Source organism: Mustela nivalis (assembly GCF_964662115.1).
Source record: "Mustela nivalis genome assembly, chromosome: 7".
Lineage (NCBI taxonomy): Eukaryota > Metazoa > Chordata > Mammalia > Carnivora > Mustelidae > Mustela > Mustela nivalis.
The window spans coordinates 35301274-35319204 of record NC_139026.1 but is presented as its reverse complement, the minus strand read 5'-3'; the positions used below and the strand labels follow the sequence as shown (position 1 = coordinate 35319204).

General features: G+C 36.5%; 1 protein-coding gene across 2 annotated transcripts in view; it reads left to right on the top strand.

The window, feature by feature from the left end:
• Positions 1-16746, top strand: part of TMTC2 (transmembrane O-mannosyltransferase targeting cadherins 2) — a 437070-nt gene extending 420324 nt beyond the window's left edge. For both annotated transcript variants that reach the window (XM_082742213.1, XM_082742214.1), the window contains one exon: positions 14073-16746. In XM_082742213.1, coding sequence (XP_082598339.1) covers positions 14073-14252 — 180 coding nt within the window. In that variant the 3' untranslated portion in view covers positions 14253-16746. The remainder of the gene's footprint in view (positions 1-14072) is intronic.
• The last annotated feature ends 1185 nt before the right edge of the window (positions 16747-17931 follow it).

The window sequence follows — 17931 nt, the reverse complement described above, 5'->3', positions numbered from 1 at the left end:
CACTTTCTCAGAATCTCATCCCCTCTCATGGCTTTAAATAGCATTGATATACTGATGGCTCCCAAATTTAAATCTCCAGCTGAGATCTCTTCTTCAGACTCCAGACTAATCTACCCAGTGTTTACTTAGTATCTGTACTTGGAGAGACCCCCCCACCCCACAAGCTACTAGTTCAGAATTGAACTCATGATCTTCTTCCCATGCCTTCTTGTCCCATGGTCTTTCCAGCAAATTGTTTCATTCTTCATTCAACAGCAAATTGTTTCATTCTTCTAATTGCACAGGCCAACTTCCACTGCTGCTATCCTTGTCACAGACCTCAACATCACTGTTGATATATAATACTGCAGTCAACTCCTTCATTAGTCTGCTTTCAAAATAACATTCAAAGCTTGGCAGACCATGTCACTTCTTGTGCTGTTTACTCCCTTGCCTTCCTTAGTTCTACACTCAAATGCTGTCTTCTCTCAAGACCTTTAGAGATCTTCTTATTTAATATTGTATATGAGCGTTCAGCCAGCTTTTGTTGCAGTGGACCAGGCGGTAAATAGTTTAGGTTTTGTGGCTATACGTTTCTGTTGCAGCTACTCGGTTGTGCTTTTGTAGCATGAAAGCAGCTGTAGACCATATGTACATGATTAAATGTGGCTATTTTCCATTAAAGCTTTATTTATGAGCATTGATATTAGAGTTTTATATAATTTTCATGTGCTGTGATGTATTATTCTTCCTCTTGAGTGAAAGGGCTGGGCTGGATATGACTTCCAGGCTATGGTTTGTTGATCAGCCTCCTTCCATACCTTTCTTCAACCTTGTACTTGCTGTATTTTTTATCCTTTCATGTATCACAATATAATATACTATATATTTTGCTTATATTTTTGTGTTTATTATGTGTGTTTTAAAATAAGATATAAGCTCCGTGAGGCACAGGATTTTTAACTGTTTTGTGTACTGCTGAATTCCCAAAGTAGGTGCTCAAAAATTAGATTTTGAATGAATGAAAAAATTATATTTTAAAAAGAAATAAAGTTGGCTATAAGGGATGAGATAGTTTAAGAACTCAGTTATTTTAGAAGTTATAGTTTCAAGGATTCTAAGATAGCATTTTAACCATATGCAGCCTGAAAAAGGTCCATTCATGACTTTCTCATTAAATTCTTTATTGTTATTTCTTTGTTAAAAATAATTTTTTCATCTCCCTTAAGTCCCATTTATTTAGTAAGAGATAGCTTCATACATCCATTCTCTTTTCATGGGATGGCCATACACACTTTCTGGCTTCCCATTGTTCCCCAGGTTCTGGAATTAAACAGACCTATAGATTAGCCAAAGGTACTCCTGCTGCTCTGTTGGAGGCTGATTTTCCACATGGCCGCTATGAATGATCATATTCCATAGCATCCTGGACTCAATTTCCTAAGAATATTGACTTTACAATTACCATTTCATTCCTACTTCTCTCAGATGAACCAAAGAAGTTAACAAAGTTCTTCAACTTCTGTCTTTGACTGAAGTAAATAAAAGTGTTAAATTATAGGCATTAGAGCATAGCTTAATTTCTGTGAGCCATTTCAAGATACTGAAATTGGATTTAATTACTATATGTAATGGACATTAAACATTTATGAGATAAATGGCTTACAACTTAGTTAGCTAAGTATTAATAAGATAATTTGTTTTAAGAATAACTAACATGTAATAACAGAAAAAGATCTTGCTTCTGGTTTCTTATCTGGAAGAATTAAAAAGCTGTGCCTTTCTTGTACTTCTAGAAAAGACCTTTATGTTTAACTTGTTCAACATGAATCCTTGGTAGAAGAGATATGTGGCTAAGTTCTTCTGTAGTTAAATATCAGATCACTATTCAAGGTTGTTGTATTACCAGTGCAAAATGATGTTTGTTTTTTTTTTTTTTGAGGAGGTAAAAATGTATTACTGTGTGATTTTTATAAATATAGTTGGCATGTATCACATAATCATTTTTGTTCCCTAGCTCAGTATGGAAAATAAGTCTAAAAGAAATCAGAGTTAGCATATGAGTATCAGTCATTGGGTTCAAAATATTTTATCTTGTTCTTCTTCAAGTCTCATTTGGGTTATTATTTGTGGCATAAGAATAAATAAATATCCAGTAAATATATCTGAGGCCAGCAATTGGTTGGACTCTGGATCTGTGTCATTGCTTTATTGACTGCTTGTTATTTGCTTGGTTCTTTGTTTTATATTAACTGAATAGACCAAGGAAGGGAGGCAGGAAAGTAAGGGTGTAGCATTTTAAAAAATAGAGTTTCTCAGAGAAAAGATAAGACATTGGTAGAGTAGGTAAAGGCAATACAAAATCATATCATATACAATTTAGGAAGCTATTATGCAAAAAAATGTCATCAAGCCCACCTTTAAAACCATCTTGAAGATATAAAAATGTGCTAACTGTATGGCTTGAAATTAGATGATTGATATAGTCTGAATGTAGCAATTTTGGGTATGAACATTTCAAAAATAAAGGCAAAATTTGTGATTGAATATGGGGATCTTGAGGGTACTATGTGAGGTTATACTGTGTGAGAGGCAGAAGTTCTGCCACTCAACGTGTCTTGATTTGCCATGAATTTAGATACACACAAGCCATGTTTATTTTTACATTTTCAGCAAGTGTGACACTTTGGCAAGTGTATTGGCTTGGAGTCAGCATGGTTTCACCTTGATTGGTGTCCTGATGGAATATTTTTTGAAATGATGTGTGAACACCTTGCATCACTATTTTTCCAAGCATGTATCAACAAAGTCTTGGTCTTATAAAAGTGCAAAATAGAATACCAGGCATCAGCTAGTGTGTTTACATTTTATTTTTAGTCCCTGGAAAGATTTATAGTTTCTGTAGGGATTGCTTTACCCCTGCTTGTTATGTTTGATCTGGTCATCCTAACTGAGAGTGTTAAAAAAACTTTCCACTTGCTGTGTGTGTGAAGCTTATGGTCAATTCCCTTTGTGAAACAGATTTCTTCATATTCATTCTGTGGGTGGACAGTTGCTCCCTTCTAATGTCATGTTGAAATGTGATTGATCTGAATGAAACTGTCATCCTTGAATGAATCCTGCTTATCTGCTTTGTCAAAGGAAAAAAATGTCTTACTCATCTTTTAAGCATGTATGCCTGCTCTAGATTTCATTTAATCTACTGTTTTGAGGTCTCTGACGTGCTCATTTCCATGTTTTTTTTTTTAATGATTATTTTCAATAAGGCCTATTCAGGAATTTGTCATTTCAACAATATGCAAAGGGGAATCTCTCAGTTGACTTCCATCTGATCACATCTATTGATTGACAAACATAGAAATCAGTTGGAGAAGTGATACACACATAGGTTAAAAACATTTTCCTGAATTTGATTGTCATGGCATCTGTTGAATCTTTACCCCAGCTGTAACTTGGATTTTGTCAAGGTAGTATGTTCCTTCTTTGTATTTAAATTCAATTAGCTAACATACAGAACATCATTAGTTTCAGATGTAGAGTTCAGTAATTCATCAGTTGCATGTAACACCCGGTGCCCATCAACTTCTTAAACTCAACACCCAATGTAGTATGTCAATAGCTCTTGCTGCATTGTAGTTTTTTTTTTTTTAAATCAGATGAAAAAAAAATCAGATGATCCATTTGCATGGCAAAAAAGCCAGTCCCTCCAAAAAAAGAAAAAAGGAAAAAAAGAAAAAATGTTTTTCTCGTCCTTTCTCTCCCATGACAATTAAGTTCTTAAGTATTGTAAACTCAAATCTCAACTTCCAGCGTATCTCTGAGATACATTTTAATAACAACATAATTACCCCAGGGACATGTTTCAACTCCTTGGAATGAGTATCATTTTATTAGATATATTCAAACTCACGCTTCACACATACGCATGTGGATGGCCCACACAGCTGGAAATCCTTCTGCGTAATACCGTTATGATTGAGAAAGCATGCACGTGTTCTTCCCTCCCCTTCATACCAAAAAGAAGCAAATCAAGTGTAGAGTGAATTATGTTGCTTAAATCACATTTGGAAACAGACAAGGAATTTGGTTCAAAGAAAAGGAAAAGAAGATGTTGTAGGTTTTCGTAGCAGATATCCGCATTTGTAAGAGCAAAGACAGCTCTTGGTGTTTTTCAGATAGATTTTGCCTGTGGTGCAGATTCTTTTCCAGATTTCATTCCTTTAAGGTTTTTAACCTTCATAAATTCTACTTATTTTCGTTCTTCTAATCTGCATGTAGTTTAAGTCATGTTTTCTCACTTACGTAGAACTTTTATTTATAGTTTTACTTCAAATGATGAGCTACGTGCTTATCGCCAATCAAGATAAATAGCGTACTGATTGCCTTTTATAAAAGCCATGAGTGACACTTAGGTGGCCTGAAATCCAAGCTTCCCATTTGGATCATGTAAGAGATGTTCTTAGGAAATTAAGGCCATCAGGAAAACCTGTCTTTGAAATAGAATAATCTCCAGTGAAAAATAATTTCTGAGTTACAATCTTAATTTAGTATGTGCACTTTAAATTCTGTTAGCAGTAACTACCACCTTTGAAATGACTCTGTTACAATCACTGTTTGCTATCCCCCAAACCACAGCTTTTGGCATTTTGATTGCCATAGAAATGAATAGCACTCCACATTGTGGCGATCACACCCATCATAAAAGTTAAATGAACATTCTTGCAACACCCGCTGGGATGGGGCAGATGTAGGAGAGAAGGATTGAGCACACAGGATAAAATGTGTCACTGAGATACTGAAACTATTCCCTTAATACAGCATTGTGTCTTGCTTGTCACCTGTACCTCTTTTATTTTATTCAAAGCTATTTCAAAAACGCAAATACTGTGTTGAAACTGAGAATCACAATGAATCATTTCTATTATCTGTCAGAGTTTGCCTTGCCATTGATAAGTCCCCCATGTTGTTTTCCCTTGCTATGGGTACAGTTTGGTAAATCTTTTTGCAGAGATACTTTATTCAAAATATGATTGTAGTCAAACTATGACCACAAAGAACTGTCATTTCTGAACTGAGACTATAGCAGTACATGTGATTTTTTGTCTTATCACAGAATTTTGTAGCAGATCTTTTAGTTTACTGTATCAGTAGTTCATTCTTTAATATGATTTTTTTTGGCCTATTTTGATTTGGTCTCAAAAAGGTTACAGCATGGCTCTCACTGTTGACATCTTAATCTCTGAACTAATAGAAATACAGACACTTCTCTGTTAGGGCTTCTGTCCATTGTTGGCTCTGTTCTTAGCAGTTCACTGAAAACACTTCTAAAAAGTAACAAGTTGATTTTGACGTGACAACCAATTTCAAAAGTTTTGGAAGAATCAAAGACTAGAAGCAACCTGACAATTCGTCTTGTCTAATAGCCTCAGAGCCATAAGGAAGTAATCTCCCCTCTCTCTCCTCCACAGCTCACCCTCCTAGACATCTCTGATTCCTCTCTGTAGAAAAAAAATTTGTATCCGTGCTCTGGACTATAAACATCTCGAGGGCAGTGAATCCATCTGTGAAGTCTCCTGTAGTGCTTAGAACAATACTTAGAACAATAAATGTATAACAGTTACACGGATCTCATAAATTTGAGGGGCATAAACGGTTTGTGATAAATGCCAAATGTGCAGTTAAAGTTAGCTAAGACTGTATACAGACTAAAAAAATACTGTTCTTGTTTGGCACTTTTCTAGAGTGTCTGACAGCAACCTTGACATATAGTAGGAGCTTAATAAATGTTTATTAAGTTACTTTGAGATCAGGCTAGAATTCACCTCTTCTAGGTCAGCTCTTTCTGCTAAATCAAATATTTTTTTCTTCTTTCAGCAAGCATTCATTGAGAATTTCTTTCATATGCCAGAGCCTGGCACTAGCATTATAAAGACAGTTAAAATAAATTCACTGTCTGTTTCACTCTCCAGCAAAGAAGACAGATGCTTTTAACAAGTAGATATAGTTCACTGTAGTAAGTGTTGCAATTAATGTATGTAGACAATACTATGGGAACATAGAGAAGTAAGGTATGAATAAGATATTGTTAAACTCTTTTATTTATTATTTTTTTTTTTAATGAGAAGTTGGCTGGAAAGAAAATGGAAGAAGGGCTTTGTCAGAGAAGCAGTCTGATAAAAAAAAAAAAATGATGCTCAAAATTGCACATGGCAGAAATAGATGTTTCACATGGCTCACTCAGTAGGTATATTGAGGGCTTCTTTTGGGTGCCATGTAGTAATCGGTTTCTTAGCACTGAGCTGAAGAGTGTGAATTCTTTGCTGTAGGCACAGGTTGACCCTCTGAAACCCCACTTGTGTTTAAAAAAGACAAATGGTCTAGTGGGAGATAGACTGGGGCAAAGCAAGAATTGAAGATGGAAGGACAAAAGGAGACAGAATTTAGAAACAAATGATATATAGGAGACAGTGGCATTAAAAATGGAGGGTAATAAAGAGAGGGAGAATACGAAGCATACTGTTTGCTTTAAATTTTCTTGTCCCTAAGAAAAATAACTAATAAGGAAGCCAGCAAGAACATAAAGACAGAGAAAGAGGCCATAAAGAAAAGTCAGTTCTGTGTGGGGCTAACTAGGAGCTGCCTGCCTTCACCCACACGTTGTCGTCCAAGATTCCCCAGCATTGCTACGAGACATCATTGTGGATCCTGTGGCTCTTCTCTACTGCCCAGATTTCTGTCCTCTTCCCACCCACATTGAAAGTGCACCTCTATCGAGGATTTTCCATTTGTGCATAACAGATTTTTCATCTTAGAAACAGCGCCTATCCGATTGTCCGTCTTAAGAAAGTGACTGACCAGCAAAACACTAGACCAGACAGTCCTATCTGGGGCTGTTTTGAGGTGGTGGGAGCTCTGTGTAATTCCCTTATTTTCAAATACCACCGTGTAGGTGCCAGCCCATACTGCTCCAGGAAATTCAATTAGGTAAGCAATTTCAGCTGTATGGCTACAGCTGAATGATAGAAGGAAGCCTTTGTTAAGTTATTCACTAACTATTTGAAAAACAGTGAGAATCCATTTAAAACTTCAGCCTGGGTAAATTCTGTCTAATTGTTAAAGAACAGGTGGACCACTGAAAAAAAAAAGGGGGGGGAGCTAATAAACACAAAAATGTTATTGGCCTTTGAAGTAATCGGGGAAAAGAAGTCAAACACAGAATAAGATACTATTTTACCATTTTAAATTTGCAAAAATTAAAGGGTCAGACAATGTCAAGTATCATTAAGGATGACGGAATAAAGGAACCCCTGTTACATGTTGATGCTTACGCATTTGTTAACAACCACACTGAAGAAGAACTTGGTAACATCTGCCAAAGTTGCAGATCTTCTGTGATCCAGCAGGTCCAATCTTCAAAACTCTCCCAATAAGTATGTATAGAGATAGCCACAAGAATATGGATGGCATATTCTTCTTCTTCTAAAGAATTTCTAAGTTCATCCTTAAGAGAATGGGTAGTCATTCAATGGAATGAATGATCTGAACCTTACATATATCAACATGGATAAATCTGAAAAACAAAATGATGAGCAAAAAATCCAGGTTTCTTATGTGTTCTTGGTGGGATGACATCTCATGATGGATGATGACAAATTTATGAAATCAAAACTTATAGAAGATTGTCCGCTTATTATGGGTACAAAAAAATAAAAGTGTGAAATGTATTGGAATGATAACCAACTTCAAGAATGGTGGTTTTCTTGAGAGAATGGGGGTGAGTTCAGTAGTATGATAGCAAGAGATATTTGAGGGTTTATGTTGTCTTTATAAAGCTTCATTTGTTAGGCAAGTACCGCCTTTCCTGTACTCTCTGAAGCTTTTGTTTGTATACCTGTAATATTTATAGTAAAAACCCTGCACATGGTTTTACTCATGTGTTCATTCATTAATTTAATCTGTCACCTGTTAATCTGTTCAACTACCCATTCACTTGTTATTCTTCTTTCTCAAAATAATTTTATTTAAATAATTCAAGAAATGGTGATTAGGGCTTAAAACAAGTAGGGAGAGAGGGACCAAGAAGAATTAGAAGACAAATTGAAGGGAGATGATTGGGTAAAGTCAAGATTTAACAATTGGATGTACATATATATGTGTATATAAAGAAAGGCAAGAAATCAAGGATAATTTATTCGGGTTTCTAGTTTGGCATTGACTGTTAAGCATGCCCGTGAGACAGAGGAGGAGGAATGATATTGGAGCAGAGTGGGAATTAAGTTATCAAAACTTTGATACTTTTTCTTCATAAGCCTGACTGATAATCTTTAATTCAGTAATTACTTACTAAATATCTACCTGTACAAGGCACAATAAATAGAAATCCTTTAAATTCATGTGTAAATACTCTTTTTCTTGAATATGTTTTTTTTTTAAGTTTATACCATTACTTTTTAAGCATCATAGTACAGTTCCTGTGTCAATAAATTCAGTAGGGTAAGCAATTTCAACTGAGTGAATACAGTTGAATGATAGTATGTAGCCTTCGTTAAGCTAGTAACTATTTGAAAAAGAGAATCCATTAAGAACAGCTTGGAAAAGTCATTTAAGTTTGCAAATTATATTCAGAAGTTAAAGGTGGTTATCTTGAAAACATCCCCCAAATTTAGTGTATTAATTAGTAGCTGGATAAGGCTAACCTCAGAAATTCCTCCTCAAAAGTTATCTAGTTCATACAACAGTAAATACACGATTATATGGATGAATTCAGCAACATTCTAAATGGGAATAAGCAGATTTATAAAATTAGAAATATGGGTCAATATTTCTATCTTCATCTTTCTCAAAGCTTCTGTTGCCTATTGATTTACCCTCGCCAAAGGGAAGTGGTTCACAGGCACTAATGGGATAAGAAGACCCAATTGTTGGGGTGCCTGGGTGGCTCAGTGGGTTAAAGCCTCTGCCTTTGGCTCAGGTCATGATCCCAGGGTCCTGGGTCAAGCCCCGAATCAGGCTCTCTGCTCAGTGGGGAGTCTGATTCCCTCCACCCCCCTGCCTCTCTACCTAATTGTGATTTCTGTCTGTCAAATAAATAAATAAAATCTTAAAAAAAAAAAAAAGAAGACCCAATTGTAGTATAGATTTCCAACTCCTGCCTCATCAGACCATCTCAACTAAGCTCTTTTCCATTTTTTAAGTTCTACCCAAATTCTCTCTTCAAAAGTTCTACTTTTTAGTCCTGTTCTCAGTGGAAACATGAGTGCCCAATCCTAATTGCCCAGATGGTTTTACTATTCTTCCTCCATAGATATGTCTCCAAGACTACTTAATAGGTAAAGTTCAGGAAAATAACTTTGTTTCCTAATCCCATGTGCTTGGGATAGCTTATGAGCTCACCTGAATTCCTTGGGAGGTGTTAGACTGGAATCAGACCTGCATAATCTTGCCTTTGCTCTACCCCACCCCATTATACACCTATTACTTGAATTTTGCTTATTTCTCTAATGTTGGAAAAATAAGCCAAAGACCACAGTCAAGTAACCACAAAGTCATAATTCCCCAGAGACTTGAAAAAGCCGTCATCTGCTGCCTGGGTATGGCTACCAGTCAGCCCTTTTGATGTAAAGCATCTGTCTTTTTCAAGGAAATAAGAAAGGTCTGGTTCTCCTTTCTAGTCTGTGAAGTGGGAGGCAGTATCATTTGTTGTACGGAACCACAAGCTCCATTTTACTGGGTTGCAAGCTGCTGACTGTCTTTGTTAACATGCTGAAAATTTCATCAGCTGTCTTTAATAAAAGATGTGTGTGAGGGAAGACATCAGCCATTGTGTTGGGTTTCTGTTCCTCAGCCCATGAGTCACAGCAGGCAGAGAGAAACGACACCAGTGTGTCATCAGTCAGTCAGTCACCTGGACCTCTTGCCTTTCAGTTATGTGGCTACAGAGTCTTTAATTCTGTTCACAAACTTATACATGCTCCTATTTGGTTATCAAGAGGCTTTTTATGCCCCCTCCTGTCTATTACTATTTAGTCACTTACAGCTTCTGTTAATAAAGTTTCACTTGAACATTTACTACTTTAAATAATGGCATGACCAAAAGAATTCACTTCATGGAAGAAAAGACATTTGATCTGATATTTTTTGTTCTGTAAGTGACTTCATTCTCCCATATGAAACTCATAAGTTGGACAGTAACATGACTTAAGATCAGGAAATAACCTCTACAACACTGCTTCTCAGAGTGTGATGAGTATACAAAACACCTGGGGAACTTTTTAAAGTTTAGATTCTGATTTGCTAGTTGATACCTGAAATTCTGCATTTCTGCCAAACTCCCAGGGGATGCTGAGGCTTCTCCCTGAACTAGAGGCAAGACCAGAAGACCTACAGGCATTCAGTCCCTTGGGCATCCAGTAAGCTACTGCTGGTCACTGCTGGAGTGCGTTGTCTTTGAATAAAGAAAACAACCATATAACAAAAAGTAACCTATATCTAGTTTTATTTGTAAATTTTTAACAAACACATGAAACTGTTTATGTCATAATTACTGTTGACACTTCCAAGCTGTTATCTTGGATCACGTTTGGGCACACATGCAGTTTCCCTCAGTTTCCACTCACTCAAGCAAGAAGCTATCGTGATGTTTCATTTTATTTTTTTAAAATTTTATTTGTTTATTTATTTGTCAGAGAGAAAGAGAACACAAGCAGGGCAAGCAGCAGGCAGAGGGAGAAGTAGGCTCCCTGACAAGCAGGGATCCCCATGCGGTGCTTAGTCTCAGGACTCTGAGATCAGGACTGGATCCGAAGGCAGATGCTTAACTGACTGAGCCACTCAGGTGTCCCTATAGTGATATTTTTAAAAGCATTGCATAATGATAGGTGTTTGTAGGTTTTTAAAATAAAAATCTTTTTTATTCTAGTAAGATAGATATATTCAGACCAAAATGTTATTACCTAAACATAGAAATCACTAGCTGCTTAGAAATATTATGTTCTTAAATGTATACATTTTTAGTTTACTTGGATTTTTTTTTTAAGATTTTTTTTTTTTTTAGTTTATTTATTTGACAGAGAGAGATCACACAAGTAGGCAGAGAGGGAGGCTGAAAGAGAGAGAGAGGAGGAAGCAGGCTCCCTGCCAAGCAGAGAGCCCGATGTGGGACTCGATCCCAGGACCCTGAGATCATGACCTGAGCCGAAGGCAGTGGCTTAACCCACTGAGCCACCCAGGCGCCCTAGTTTACTTGGATTTTTACTCTTTAAGGAGCACAGTGAGTTTATGTAAACTTTTATGGGCTCTGTTTAACTTCCTAATGTCAATTTTTTATTATTTTTTTTAATGAATAACATGCTAGGGTGGATAATGCAAAATTGAAGTTATTCCAAAAATGCTATTATAATTCGCATTCAGAACTCATTTTGATGACAAACTTCCTAATTGTGCTTTTTCTAGGATGATATTCAGCTTTCGCTTTTCATCATTTGATGGTAGGGAGGTGTCTTCAAAGTGTTCCAGGGACAGAAGAACCCGGGATGTCAGTTAGTAACAATAGTAAAGCCTGTTTCTGTGGTTGGACCTTCTTCACCACGTGTATTTACATCTCTCCCTTCCAACTTTAGCCTGAGAAAGGCCACGGAGCTTGGAAGGTTGGTAGAGCCAGGCCACAGATCCACAGCATTGGCTTTCCGTGGTCACTGGCAGGAGTTTCTACTTTGTGTTTTTGAGATGATAGGGAGACAGAGGAGAAGAGGGAAAAGCCCATAATATTATATTCTCATGTAATCTCAGCAACAATTCTGCAAAGTGAGTACTGTTATCATCCCGTTTCTGGAAGAAACTGAGGTCTCGAGTGATCACTCAACTTGTCTGAATGCACACGGTACTGGGGCAGAGCTGGTACTGGAAGCTAGGCCTTGTGACTCTGTGACTCTTGAGTGTTTTTAATAATCCCTTGAATTGTAGTTATAGTGAGGCATGGATACTTCGATAACAAAAGTGATTCAAGAAATAATGACCACCCCACAGAGCCATCTGGCTTCTCTCAGCCCCCGTCCCTGGGTCCCTTCTATTTCTGGTTAGCCAGGAATGGTCTCCAACTGGAGTCCTCCCTCCCCATATCCTCTCTTCCCACTCAGGATAGCGGAAGTCTAAACATTTTATCTACTTAGCATCTCTAGTAATTCAGACTGTGAACACACTTTGCCATTAGTGTAGTATCTGTTTACTGATAGTTGTGCTAAGCTCTGTGAGGGAACATAGTTGAGAAATGTGTCTAGGCATCAAGAAAGTCAAGATAATAACAGGCAGAATGATAACAAAGTTCTTTTGGGAAGATAGAGTAGGTGGTATTATTTTGGGTTCCCAGGGTGGAGCTTCATTGTACATGTAATTTAGAACTGTGTTTGTTTGGACTGGGACTTAAAATTAGAAATTGACCATCTGTATTTTCCTTGATAAGTATGGAGTCATTCTGACCAAAAAGATTTTTGAAGGTCAGGCATAGCTTATATTTGCAATATTATTTTTGGAAAAGAAAAAAAGGATGTAGAAAAGTTTGAAAATAATGCCCTGTAGTTGAGGACTTGAGAGAATTTTGCTATATACCCAGAGACATTATGTAGCCGTTGAAATAAAAATTATAAAGTATGTATAACAGCATAAAAATCATAAATATGCATGTGCTGTATACCTCAAGCAGAATAAAAGGAGGAAAAATATGATAGCGGACCTCACCAAGATCACAGTCGGTGGTTGAGCAAGAATTCAAATCCAGACCTCTTAAAATCCATATCTGATCATCTCTTTCCAGTTGGTTTATTCTGAGCTATTCAGCCCTGCCCCCAGCATTGGTTTTTGTTCAGAAATAATTGTTTTCACAGTAAAGAGTGGACTCACTTGAATTTAGGTGAAAAATGCACACATTTTGTGAAAATACTGAATTGCAAAAATAATTGTGAATTATTTTACACTGCATCACAGAGTTGTCAGGACAATTAATAGTTGACACCATCTGTAAAATGAAAGCACAATCTTAGCATAAACATTTTTAGTTTTATCTGATATTTGAAATATGCATTTGTGTAAGTGCCAAAATATTAGCTGCTCTGTTAGCCAGAAAGTTCCAGCAATAAGACAAGAGCAGAACAGCCTTTATGTGTAGATAGGAAGCAAAGTATTTTTTCTTTTGGGAAGGACTTTTTTGTTGTTAATGAATGAGAATTGGGGGATGGAGACCATTGTGTTAAGTTAATGGTATATAACTCATATATATAGATTTTTTTTTTAACTCGGCCTTTCATATGATAGTTTTGTATTGCAAATATCACACATTACAAAAAATTTTGTGTTGAAGAATCACAACTACTTTTAAGCAAATAATATAAAACTTTTCTTACAGAAGTTATATTTTTATGTACTATATTATATCTGTTTTGGTATGCTGTTATTTTGCTGTATTTATAATAAACACTCACCATTAGAAGTTTGAAAGATTGACTTCACGAGGAGATCTTTGTCTCATTAAACTACTTGGCTTAGATTTGGAAAGGATGTTAGTGGTTACATTTGAATTTTTTTCCAGGGTTTTTACCCTGAAAACATCAGTAAGATTTTACAAATTTTTAACTTATTTACTTATGTTTGCCTAAGTGGCCTGGGATATTGCTAAGGAGAGGAAACAAAGAGTGGGTAGATGTAGATTTATCAGGTTTTCCAACTTAATATTTCTTGGCTTTGAGTTGAAAAAAGAAAGCGTAGTTTTATCTGAAAATGTAGGACTTTAACCTTTTTTCTCAGGAAAGTACAGTCTGACTAGGTTACTAGGTTTTCATATGTAACCTGCGCTTTCTCATTAACGAAGAATATTTTTCAAGCTGCCTGCCCTGTTTAAAGCACAAAGTACACCAGCTGTTTGAAAACTTTTTTTTTTCTTCCTAGTTATCTTGGTCTATTTGTATAAATTGTTAAATTGCTTCCATAAAATGCCTCCAGACATAAGGGAATCATTTGCATAAGTGGATGAAGATTTTTGTCTTCCATGAAGGAAAGCTTGAAACAAGACTCTTAATCATTTTCCTCCCTCTCTCTGGTTCCAGTATCCGGCAGCTCTGATGAACCTGGGGGCTATTCTCCATCTCAATGGCCGGCTGCAAAAGGCTGAGGCCAACTACCTGCGGGCACTGCAGCTCAAGCCAGATGACGTCATCACGCAGTCCAATCTCCGCAAACTGTGGAATATCATGGAGAAGCAAGGTTTAAAGACTTCCAAGACTTGACACTGGAGGGCAGTACCTCGCCCTCCTCCATATTAGGAAGCTGGCTTCAAGAATGAACAGAACTTCCCAGCAGTGCTATGACAAGAGCTAGTATGGACTTCAAGACGGGGGCAGAGGTCACTGAGGTCACTGCCAGTATTCACTTCGTTGTTGGCACAGCCATTAACACCAAAAAGGGGAACATTGGAAACCTCCTGAAGGATGTAATTGTTACCCATAAACTATAAACCAGAGCACTTAAAACAGGATCTTATGGCATTGGGAGGGTGGGGGAGGGCGGGGCGGGGGGAGGGAATCTAAGTTACAAATTTTGCTCATTCTTGAAAGCTAATTTAGAAATTATATTGTTCCTTAAACACTGTGAGAGGAAGTCAGAGGGTCTGTTCAGCCCCGGTAAGCTATTAAGATCAAGTGTTAATAGGGAATGATTCAAGTGTGGCGTGAATCCCAGTGAGCTGGCCAGTTGTCCTGATGCTGCTGTCTTCCCTCTTCCGGACAGCCTGCTTATCAATTTCTGAAACTTAGGGAAAAAAAAAAATTTTTTTTTTTTTTAAGAACATCAGGATCTGTCAGAATCTAGTTATTTCCTGACTATTGCACATAACATTTTATGATTTGGATGTCACAGTCTTCATTTCTTTTGGACAGCATTTGCTTTTCATGTTCTGAGCAGAGCTAACTACGTTTCACACTGGTGTTGCAGGACAGGTTGGGGAGACCTTAAAAGTGTCGGCAGGCATTTTTTATTTTAATGTCACCAACATATTCCCCCAAACTGCCTTGGAGAATTCATTGTATTAATTCTAAGGCTTTTGAAATGGCTCTTCCTGGTTAATGCACATGCTTATATAAGGATTACATCTAAAGAACTTAAAAGTGATCTAGTTCGGATAACTAACCAGCAGCTGTTAGACAAAAGGGAAGGTGCTATATGCTTCCCAGATGTTACTGACTTAAAAAATCAAGTCTGCGCAAAGAAGTATATCATAATGGCTGCCAATGATTTTATATTTTAGAAAGAGTTGGTATAAAATGCTAATCCCTTTCTAATAGGTTCCTAAACAGCAATGCTGCTGTTTTTAAGGAGTAATTTTTACTGGTTTTGCTCTTCCTATAAGACATCAAAAAATGACCTATTTTAAGCGATAGTAGAGTATACCATCACCCCGTGTGTTTCTAGGTCTTCTGCCAAGTGCTTTTTTTCACAGTTGAATGCTACTTTCACTAGCATACTGATATTTTACCTCTTTACCTATTAGTAACCACTTCAGTGATCATTACACAAGTAAAAATGAAGTAGAGAAAAACATTTATCAAACATTTTTTTGGCTTGGAAACTTTGCTACTAAAAATTAACTTTGCAAAAGGGTTCACTATCAACTTCATAGAGAAAGTAGCTGTAGAGTACCCTGCATATTTATTTATTTATTATTCTACCACAGCAAAATAACAAAACAAAACTTGATTCATTAAGTCAGTTCTTTGCAACTGAAAATTAGCTTTTCCTCCTTTCCTTTAACACTTCATGTAAATATCGGTCAGCGTCCCCACTAAAAGGAGGCTGGACATACCTAATACATCATCTTATGTTTTCTCCATATTTTAAATGTTTTCCTACATATCTGAGTAAAGTGGGATAAAGAATTTAAAGTAGTGTTCCTATGGCATTAGTGTTTTTTTAAGAAGGGCAGATGTAGTGAGAGAGGTCTGTTAATGGCATTAATAAAAAGGCCTTCCTAATGTGTATATTATTTCATAAACATTTCATGGAAGGGGCCAAAAGTTAAATTATAACTAAATCACTGTGTGTTCAGAATGATATTTAACATTTAACAACAGCAAACCCGTGGTCAAACCAAAAATGTGGGTTGAAGTGTATTTTTCATCTTCTAGTGCATTGGCAATTGCTAAAAAAAAAAAAAAGTAAGTAAATAAGTAAGGAATTTAATATAAGGATATAGAGATAAATTCAATGTCTAACATTTTTATTTATTTAAATAGTTATTGACCTATGATGACTTCCTAGTCTTAACATTTTATGTCTTTTTGTTGTTCATGTTCTTCCTTTCACACACTTGGTTCTTAATAGGTTCGGTGATTGCACCAGTAGAGGCACTTCATTTTGACCCAGTTCCCAAGTAGCATTAATAATTGGGCCTGTGTCATAAAATGCATGGATCTTTAATAGCTAAATGTCCCTGACACCTTTCACTACAGGGCTGGGCTTAGTAACTGACCAACGTGGGGGGAGGTTGGGGGGGACTAAAGGTCACAGTCAAAAAATGTCTCCGCTCAGGGATTTATGGTGGATTATTGCAGACAGTGCTAAAAATATAGAGCACAAGACAAGTTTACTAAATTAAAGTTTTATTTTTTGAGAAACTGTTATTTGTATAAATTATCAAGATTTGTAGGCTTTCCTTTTGTAGAAATAATTGTTTTATGTGCCAGAGAATTTCAATTTTGTTTTCAACAATAAAGCATTGATAACAAACGTGTCGTGTAAACCTTTTTTAAAATCTATAGCAACAAAACTTAACGCTGTCATGGATTTTAACAGAAATTGGAGAAAGTTTGAAAAAGGTAGAGATTGAGAGTCAAACAGAGACACATCAAGGCTAATGTATAATCAATACTGTACAATAATGTACATAATGTATAATCAATAATATACATATCAATAATCATTAATTATCAATTATCAATAATCATTAATGTGCAATAGTTATGATATTAATATTAATTAATATCAATAAAATTAATAAATATAATTATCAATAATCATTAATATGTAATAGTTATAATAATATTAAGAGTTGCCTGTAACATCCAATTTGTCGCTTTCTAAAAAAGATGATGTAATTTTTTTGTTTTATTGATGAACTGTAGAAAAGTGTTAGGAAATAGCCCAAGCATAGCCCATTCTCTGCCTCATAGGTCATTTAGTTAAAATGGTCATATTTAGAAGACCCTGATTCTCTAGTCATGATCCTAGAAGAAAGCACAACCCTGTTCGGTTGAGAGACTTAGGTATGGCACATTCAGGTGTCAGTTACAAGAAAACCTTGGGTCCTAGACAAGGTGCAAACTGGCAGAAACTGGCAGAAAATTTGATCATCTTGTTAAAATTGTCATTGCATAGTAACATAATTACATACTGCCTGATAGCTTTATTAACGATAAAATTGGGAGTGCTTGGGTGACTCAGTTGTTAAGTGCCTGACTTCAGCTCAGGTCATGATCCCCGGGGTCTGGGGATTGAGCCCCATGTGTCAGCAGGGTGTCTACTTGTCTCTTTCCCTCTGTCCCTCCCCCTGCTGGTGCATGTGCACATTCTCTCTCTTTCAAATAAAATCTTTAAAAAGAAATATAAGGGGTGCCTGGGTGGCTCAGTGGGTTAAAGCCTCTGCCTTTGGCTCAGGTCATGATCCCAGGGTCCTGGGATCGAGCCCCGCATAGGCTCTCTGCTTAGCAGGGATCCTGCTTCCTCTTCTTTCTCTGCCTGCCTCTCTGCCTACTTGTGATCTCTCTCTGTCAAATAAATAAATTAAATAAATAAATCAAATAAATAAATAAATAAAATCTTAAAAAAAAAAGAAATAAAAAGAAAGATAAAATTTAGCTATAAGATAAGGGGAGTATTAGTTTGTGAGGACAGGTCCCTCATGAGTGGGTTTTG